At 35.1% G+C, this 10,000-nt stretch overlaps 1 protein-coding gene across 1 annotated transcript in view; it reads left to right on the top strand.

Annotated features, from left to right (window-relative positions):
- The window catches only part of LOC144978706 (uncharacterized), a 66,870-nt gene that overhangs the window by 14,369 nt on the left and 42,501 nt on the right, over positions 1 to 10,000 (top strand). The window contains exon 3 of the mRNA XM_078925126.1: positions 3,487 to 3,508. Within this exon, the coding sequence (XP_078781252.1) occupies positions 3,487 to 3,508 (22 nt within the window). The remainder of the gene's footprint in view (positions 1 to 3,486; positions 3,509 to 10,000) is intronic.

Raw genomic sequence — 10,000 nt, 5'->3', positions numbered from 1 at the left:
CCTTAGCCTGTTGATGATTATACGCAACAGTATTTTGTTGATGTGGCTTATTAAACTTATAGTTCTAAAATTTTCGCATCTGACTGCACCTGCTTTCTTTGGTATTGCTATGAAAATAGAGTTACAGAGATCTTCTGGAATTTTCCCAGTATTGTATATATTGTTGAATAATATGTGAAGTTCATCAATTGCTAGATCTCCTAGGCTTTTTAATACCTCTACAGATATTTCATCAGGGCCTGTTGCTTTACCATCCCTCATTCGTTCCATGGCATGTTCAATTTCACTTTTGGTGATGTTTTGTCCGCTTAATGGTTCTTTGAATTTCAGTGGTGGTTCATTTCTATTTGGATCATTGTACAGTTCGCCTATGTATTCTACCCATCGGCTTTCTATATGTTGTTCTTCAAATAGCAGTTCCCCTTGTTTGTTTTGGATACAACTTCTTGCTGCTTTGCTTTTCCTTTTCCCTGATAGTTCTTTTATTCTTTGGTGAGCTTGTTGGGGGTTGGGTTTGTATTCTCTTTCGATTTCGCAGCATTTCCAGTCTAGATAGTTCTCGTGTGCCTCGATGCATTTGGATTTAATGTGGTTGTTCAATGTTTGGTATTCTGCAGACCCTCTGTTGCATTTTCGTCTTTCTTCAAATAGGTTTAGAATTTCATTTGTCATCCATTCCTTTTTGCTGTTTATTTGAGCTATTGGTAAATGCTTTTCTGCAGTTGCTTTGACACACTTTTGGAATATATCAAATTGTTTTTCACATTTTTCGTTATCAGGTTCACTTTGGCTTTGTATCATGAGTGCATTTTCAAATTCTTCTCTCATTTTTGTTTGTATGTCATTGTCTTTGCATAACCTGTAATCCCTCTTTATTCTACCAGCTGTTCTCTGAATAGCTTTAAACTTTATCCTTACTGTACAAACAACTGGGACATGGTCACTGTCTACATCGGCGCCTGGATAGGTTTTGCAATTTAATATGCCATTTCTGAATCTTGATGATACTGCTATAAAGTCTATCTGGTTCCTTGCTCTGTCCCCTTGTGATTGCCATGTCCAGGTTCTTCTTGGGTGTTGTTGAAACCAGGTGTTTGAAATCATTAATTTATTTGTTCTACACCAATCTGCCCAGATGTTTCCTCGTTCATTTCTGTCTCCGAGTCCATGTGGTCCGATTATGTCACCATCTCTGCCTCTGCCAATCTTAGCATTTAGGTCCCCCATTACCATAAGGACTTCTTGTGATTTACACATTCGTTTTGCTTTGTCTAGTGAATGGTAAAACTCTGTCATATCTGCATCTGTCGCCTCTTCTGTTGGTGCATAAACTTGAATAATATTGGTGTCAACTACAGGTCCTCTTAGCTTAACCAGCAAAACTCTGTCTGAGATTGCTACGTGCCCTTTGTAAAATTTGGTTGATTTTTGGTCTAAGATCATCCCTACTCCATCATCAATGCTTTTTTAACCCTGGGTCAGGGTATAGGCCAAAGGCAAACAGTTTCCATCCTTCTCTATCCCGAGCTAACTTTTAAAAAAAAAATCTCATTCCATGTCTTACCACTTCTCTGTATACCAGCTTCTTTAATTCTTCTCCATGTTCCTCGTGGCCTTCCCCTTGATCTTCTGCCCTGAGGGTTCCAGTCCAATACTTTCTTTGTTATAGCGGAGACATGAAGTTTTAGTTAACTCACTCAGTCCTAGAGAGTTTTGCTACTTTTCAAAATTTGGAAAAAAATGTATGAAAAATGATCATGTACATAGATAGTTTTATTCAACGATCATTAACATACAAAAACAAAAAAAAAAAAAAAAAAAATAAAAAAAAAAAATTAGTTTTGATACTACATCTACAATTTGTATCAGAAAAATGTAATAAATAGGCATAAGGGTAAAAGTAACCCGGGTAAACTACGGATATAGTCGGTGTTAGGGTTGAGTGAGTTCATTTCACTTAACTAACTCAACTCTAATACCGACTATACTATATCCATAGTTTACCCGGGTTACTTTTACCCCATGACTGTTTATTACATTTTTCTGAGACAAATTATAGGCGTAGTATCAAAGCTTAGGTTTTTAATTTTTACATGTGAATGGTAGTTGAATAAAAATATCTATGCATATGCTTGTTTTTAATACATTTTTTTCCAATTTTGAAAAGTAGCAAAAATTTGTAGTTAAAGCAACTACTGAGTGGGATCCTTTGACCTCCCTTGTTGTGTCTTCTTCTTCTTCTAGGTTCCATGCCTGGTCCAGGCTTCGGATACTGCATGAATTATCTCTCTCCATTCTATCCCCCTATAAATATCAGTATTCCTTTTACAATTTCCTCTCTGTCTTTGTTTTGGATTGAGATTGCTTGTTTTTTTTTCCTGGTCCTAATGGGGATCGTTAACTGGGAGGGAGACCGTCAAATTATGTAAAATTCCTTTTTTGAGAGATGATACCCCCTCCCCCCCCCCCAGCCCCTTTGTAAATCATCTCTGTTATGTAGTTATTAGTTTTGAATATATGGCTGTGAAAGTTGGACAATTACAGAAGACATCAGAAAGAACCTGGAGGCAGCAGAGATGTGGTTTCTTAGAAGGATGTTAAGAATCTCATGGACAGAGAAGAAAACTAATGAAGAAGTATTAGAGCAAGCTGAAACTAAAAGGTTATTAATTCGTACAATAAGAAAGAGCCAATTTTTAGGGCACCTAAATCGACATAAATGTATTGAACATCTTGCTCTCACAGGAAAGATAGAATGTAACAATAATAAAGGTAGAGCAAGAAAAACATATTTGAATAGTTTGAACAGCTGGGTGACAAAGACTTAGAAGAGTAATATTAGTTTTTTTGAGGTTTTCTGATCAGTGAGATGAATGGCGTACCATGATCACTGATGTCTGGCACAGACTTGGTACTTGAAGAAGAAGTTTTGAATTTGTAAACATTGAATTTATCCTTATTAGCGGGATCATTTGCTTGTGCCTTGAATGGGAATTTTAAGTAATGTCAAAATAGGCACAGTGGTAGGTTGCTCATGAAATATTCTGTTTTTGTTTTGTTTTGGTTTGTTTGTGTTTTTAACCAGTTAAACTGCCGTAATTTGGAAAGTCACGTATTTAAAAACGTGGCTAGAAAACTCGTCCTCAATTATCGATCGATTTAAATAGTCTTCTTCTTGGCAAAAACTCTCAAACCTGGTAATTCAAAGAAGACCTCGCGAGGTCCCAGGTTTTACATTTTTTTGTTTATTAGTTTGGATTTGCCTTTTTTTTTTGTTAATATGAGAGTCATTTAAATCGATCGATATTTTAGGGACGGTTTTTCTTCCCCAATTTTTTAATAGTGTCTTTCCAGAGCACGGCAGTTAATTGTTTTTTTTTTTTAAATGTTTGTTAAATGATTTGTTTGGACACTAAGTCTAGAATGTTTAGGTAATTTACTCAAAAGACAATTCTACTAACTAAACTGTTTTTCATTTCTCAACAGATGCTTGTGCCGAGCACTGGGGGTAAGTAAAAATTATAGTCACGTATTCGGGTTTTTTGTTTTGTTTTTATCTCTTCTTTCTTTTTGAAATTAAGTATAGAAAGTCAGTGAGAATAGACAATGCTATTCAGATTACTTGTCCATTTGCGTCTCTCTCTCTCTCTCTCTCTCTCTCTTCCCCTTATTGTTCTCTCTCTCTCTATCTCTCTCTCCCTTTCTCTCTCTCTCTGTCTCTCTCTCTCTCCCTTCTCTCTCTTCTCCCTATATCTCTCTCCTTCCCCCCTATCTCTCTCTCTCTCTCTCTCTCTCTCTCTCTCTCTCTCCTTTTCCCTTCCACCTCCACACATATTAGTAGCAGGATCTATAAACAGATTCTTATGGTTACGACTGTAAACGAGCGAGAATGGATTATCTTTATTGAAGACCAACATTTATTTAGGAAAGTGGGTGGAGCACTTATGTTGATAATAACAAGAAATGAAGTGAGTAGGAAAGTGTCAGAAGACAATAGAGGATAAAAAATTTCTCGGCGATGGGGGGCTCGAACCCGCGACCTTACTGGTACGACAACTCCGCCTGGCCGGGGAGAGCAGGGCTCTACTGTATGAACAATCCACCACTCCAAAAAAAAAAAAAAAAGTGGTTTCAAACTCTATGCTTATCTTGAACCGCTCTCCCCGACTTCTTGAGGTCAAGGGTTCAACACACAAACTCCGTAAAGTTTGTTAGCCTCTCATTTACTATTTAGGCTAGAAAATACGATGCCATCACTCTGAGACCAGAGAATCCGTTGCAGTCATCCGGAGGTCAGGTTTCGCATTTCCAAGGAGATTGGAACTAGTATTTTGACATCACACTAGTTCCTTATGTGTGGCTATGTGGTCTTGTGGAATGACACTCGCTTTCGGATCGGAAGGTCCTGGGTTCGAGCCTCGCTCGGCGCATAGTTGAGTCCCTGGAAAAGGATCTTTACTCACATTTTCTCACCGTACTCAGGTGTAAAATGAGTACCTGGCTGTTAACAGCGTTGTCTCTGTCCGAAAAAATTGTAATATCGCCTAACAGGCGTCATGTCACGTCCTATATGTTAAGTGTTTCTGTTGGCCAGGGACCCCTTGTAAAGCGCTTTGAGCACGTTTAGTGGAGATTATATATATTTATATAAGCTCAAATTCCCTATATTGGTCACATTTATCACACGTGTCGTTACGTCGATGTACACACACACACACACACACACACACACACACACACACCAAGAATCAAAGACCTAACAAATGCACATTGAATTGCACCTCAATTTACACGCCGCAGCGATTTCAGCCTTATGTGTGTCTAATGAGGCGAGGAAGACTCGGGTGGTTGGTCAGTCGACTGGATACCCTATGTGTCCTGAATGAAATGAAACATTATAATATAATATATGAGCACAGGATGACCTGCAGAGGTCGTATATCACGTTTTTGTTTTATATATTATTTTTTTTTTTGGGGGGGGGGGGGGGGATCGCCCTTTAAATTCACCACCCTGCAGTAAAGCACCAAATTATGTGAACAACAGACTCAAAACTGTAAGAAAGTAGGGAACAGGTAACAGTGTAAGATAAAGATCTGAACAAATATGTATGAAAGGTGCCAGACAAAGCAAGAAATAAAATACAATATAAAAAAAAAACAAAAAAAAAACAAAACAAAAAAACAAAAAAAAAAACAAAACAAAACAAAACAACAAACAAACAACAAAACGATGTTGTTCCAGGTTAGGCCGGTCTCTTCAAGTTCTTTAACCTTTGATTTTCTCCAGGTTTCTTTGTGTCTGCCTCTTCGTCTTTTGCCATCAGCCTCTCAGCGGAGTGCTTTTCTTGGCAATACAGTTGCCTTCATTCTGGCAACATGTCTTAGCCATCTCCATCTGCACCTCTTCATAGTTGTACCTGTGCTCACTGTTTCTGTCTTTTCTCTTGGAGTTTCATTTCTAATTTTGTTAGGCCAAAATATTCCTAAAGCTTATCTAAGGGGTCCAACACATGCCTGTTCACTTCTAACTTTAAAAATATTTTTGCTACCTTCTTCAGACTGATCAAAATAACGTTTTGAAATGGTTGTTTACATACAACTTATGCTGGCCGACTTTTCTCTGCAATGAGTAATTGGTGGCGAATCCATCACACTCCATTTGTACAATAGGGTACCTTCAATTTGACATGAACTGCATTTACAAAAAACATCGTTTAATATACCTCGCTCGGAAATGAATGTACTTTTGTGAAACATGTTGACCATTAAGTGCTTAAAGGTGACCTTTTCTTTCTGTAAAAACATGGATGCAATATCCATGAATTATGCTCAAAGCGCTTCGCAAAATGTCCAAAGCCAAAAACAACACTGAACGTGTAGAATGCAGTTTATAAGACTTTGATACGATTTTATCGACAGAGACAAAGTACTCATTTTTCTTTTGAGTATAGTGAGACCATGTGAGTAAATAGCCTTTTTCAACGTATCGTCTCAAAGAGTGACTCAAACTCACGACCGACAGGCTGTAAGCCGAGTGCAATACCATATAAGACCCCAACTCCTACACACATCAGTCGCCGAAGAACCGATCGATTCGTTTTCTCGGACATAATATTTGTTAATCCAAGTTTTTGGCAAAACTCTCATTGCCGATAGCCTAATACTAACTCTTCCGGTCTATTGGTTTGTGACAGCTGATGTGATTCATGTAAACAGCCTTTGTGAACTCAATCGTTTATGATGGGCAGATTGTTTAATGGACCTAGTCATTCGTATCGTGTCTTGCCCTTGGAACAAATGATTTAACTATGCTTTGAATTATACATCAATGACCTGTTGTCAAAAGAAAACAATAGAAAGGTTGCACCAGCACTTGCACTGTCCAATGGTGTCTGCAAAATACATAATTGTTTACCTTAAGCGTGGATTTTAGATTTCTATCTTGCCAAATCATGACGCAGACTTTTGTTTTTCTATCTTCATTTTGAAAAGCTCCCTACTGGCAAAGCAACAAAGAAAGGTCAATGGTTCTCTCAGTACAAGGCGATTGAGACCTTCGTTTAAAATAAACATGTCAAAAGGATACATCAGAAAGTTATTGTGTACTGAAGTATCAATTTCGGGGGCAAGTGGTCGAGTGGTTAAGCATTGCACTTGACCTGGCAGGTCCCGGGTTCGAGCGCCGCTACAGGTACTTTCGTTTTATTTCCTTGGGCAAGATTATTAACCCCTAATTTGTTCACTTGGACAACATGGGTGATTCCTGTTGACATCAGACATCTTGTTTGATGAATTATCTATATTCCTTCGTGGAATGTCCAGGCGACGATATCTTATCATGTCGTGGCGGAAGGGCATAATTTAAAAAAATAATTGAGTATCAATTTCAGCGTAACAGTAGAGTCATGAAACAAAATATTTAAAAAATAAATAAATAAAGGGCTTCGCCCGACGTGGAATTATTTGCAGGTCTGATAAACCACTTCATTATGGGCTCATTGTTGTAATGGAAATCTCAAAAAATGACGCAAAGTATTATCCAATGTTAAACAAGGCCCATAATTGGATACGTGGATTGTGCCACTAATCTTATGGTTTCTGAGTGATGGTATCTTATTTTCAAGCCTAATTAACTGCTGGTCGTCGATAAACACCATTCATCCACGCTCTTTCACGCCCTGTAATCATAGGAGGAATCTGCCAATACATCCTGCTGCTTGGATATTAATGCCACCTTATGATTCAATGTGTAAACTATTCATTGTTAGTCCTCTGGAGGACTGGTTTCACACTTCCAATGAATTTTTAACTGGAAGAGAGAAATGTGTGACGTCACTTCTGCTTTCCATTAGCATTTTGGTAAGGGTAAGCGATTGAAACGGATAGGGAAGGGAGCGCATTATGTGTGTGTGTGTGTGTGAGAGAGAGAGAGGCACACACACACACACACACACACACACACACAGAGAGAGAGAGAGAGAGAGAGAGAGAGAGAGAAAAGAAAGAGAGAGAGATAAAGAAAAAGAGAGATAAAGAGAAAGAGAGAGATTAGAAAGAAAGAAAGAAAGAGAGAGAGAGAGAGAGAGAGAGAGAGAGAGAGAGAGAGAGAGAGAGAGAGAGAGAGAGAGAGAGAGATCGAAAGAAATAAATAAAGAGAGAGATAGATAGAGAGATAGATAGATAGATAGATAGATAGATAGATAGAGAGAGAGAGAGAGAGAGAGAGAGAGAGAGAGAGAGAGAGAGAGAGAGAGAGAGAGTATATGCAACCGCATTGTTGAACTGATTTTTTAAATCTGTGAGACTCATCCAGATGTTTTAATCACGAAGTCCCAGCTTTGAGAGTTTGTTTTTTTTTTCCAAGAAAAGGGCCATTCAAATGGATCGATATTTCAAGGAAGAGTTTTCTGGCCATATTGAGTGAAATATCTGTTCAATGATTCGTGTAACGTTATAACAAGTGTAATAATAGTGACAAATTGCCATGTTTTTGGACAACAAAGATCTATAATAATAATAATGATAATAATAATATAATAATAAATAATAATAATAATAATAATAATAATAATAATAATAATAATAATAATAATTATTATTATTATTATTATTATTATTATTATTATTATATATTGTTATTATTACTATTATTATATTATTATTATTATTATATTATTATTATTATTATTATTATTATTATTATTATTATTATTATTATTATTATTATTATATTATTATTATTATTATTATTATTTTATTATTATTATTATTATTATATTATTATTATTATTATTATTTTATATTATTATTATTATTATTATTATTATTATTATTATTATTATTATATTATATATATTATTATTAATTATTATTATTATTATTATTATTATTATTATTATTATTATTATTATTATTATATTATTATTATTATTATTATTATTATTATTATTATTATTATTATTATTATTATTATTATATTATTATTATTATTAATATACCTGACTTTCCAGAGTACGACAGTTAACTGGTTAAAATCAAGGCACAGTATTTCCTCTTTGAAATCATTATTATTATTATTATTATTGTTATTATTACTATTATTATCATTATTATTATTATTATTATTATTATTATTATTATTATTATTATTATTATTATTATTATTATTATTATATATTATTTTTATTGTTATTATTATTATTATTATGATGATGATGATATTATTATTATTATTATTATTATTATTATTATTATTATTATTATTATTATTAATTATTATTATTATATTATTATTATTATTATTATTTTATTATTATTATTATATTATTATTATTATATTATTATTATTATTATTATTATTATTATTATTATTATTATTATTATTATTATTATTATTATTATATATTATTATTATTAAATACCTGACTTTCCAGAGTACGACAGTTAACTGGTTAAAATCAAGGCACAGTATTTCCTCTTTGAAATCATAATATCAAATTGGTTTTCAAAAGGCTGGAAATTAGAAACTTGATTGATTGATTGATTTTTTTTTTTTTGGATTAATAAAAAGATAAATAAAATGTAATTGATCGTATGTTGCAGAACTGCTTTCACTAGCTACTATAGTCAATCATATGCGGCTATGTGGTCTTGTGGTATGACACTCGCTTTCGGATCGGAAGGTCCTGGGTTCGAGCCTCGTTTGGCGCTGCCGTGATCTGAAATAAAACTTCACACACTTATTAAAAATTTTGGAAGTAAAAAACAATAACTTTTATGTAGAGCAATTCCACTAAATGTGCTGAAATCTCATTGCAAGAAGTCCCTGGTCAACAGCATCACTAAACATTTAGGACGAGACATGACGCCTGTTAGGCGAAATTACATTTTTTTCCGACAGAGGCAATGCTGTTAACGACCAGGTACTCATTTCACGCATGAGTACAGCGAGAGAATGTCAGTAAAGGGCCTTTTTCAAGGACTCAACTATGCGCCGCTCAGGTTGGGACTCGAACCCTGGACCTTCCGATCCGAAGGCGAGTGTCAAACCACAAGACCACAGAGCCACATAAGACTCGGTCTTCAAATAGCGATCAATTACAATGACCTTCATCTCACCAAAAATGATCAAACCTGGCCAAAATTTTAAATATCGTGTTTTATTATTCAGAGTACGGCAGAGCATGTGTCGGCTGACATTGTCCAGCCAGCAATAATTGATTGGGTAGCGGGGTTTGTTTGATATGGCGGAAAGAACTTCCCGATAGACTAGCATCCTAGTCAAAAGGCAGCAAGCAATTGCTATTATCCATTTAGCGCTATAGATAGTATGTGCTTGGCTAAAAAGCTCACAACATTGCCGTCCGGAAGTAAAACAGACCAACACACAAAACAATGTGTAACCTTGAACTTTTATAGTCTGGTTCATACGGTTTAATGAGAATTACTTTTAAACGTGGATGCAAAAAAACAATAACAAATACATGAGTGACGTCATA

This window comes from Berghia stephanieae, chromosome 8 (genome assembly GCF_034508935.2).
Source record: "Berghia stephanieae isolate SIO BIC M18660-M18661 chromosome 8, UCSD_Bste_1.3, whole genome shotgun sequence".
Lineage (NCBI taxonomy): Eukaryota > Metazoa > Mollusca > Gastropoda > Nudibranchia > Aeolidiidae > Berghia > Berghia stephanieae.
The sequence above is the reverse complement of the archived record's forward strand: the minus strand, read 5'-3'. Positions and strand labels throughout refer to the sequence as shown.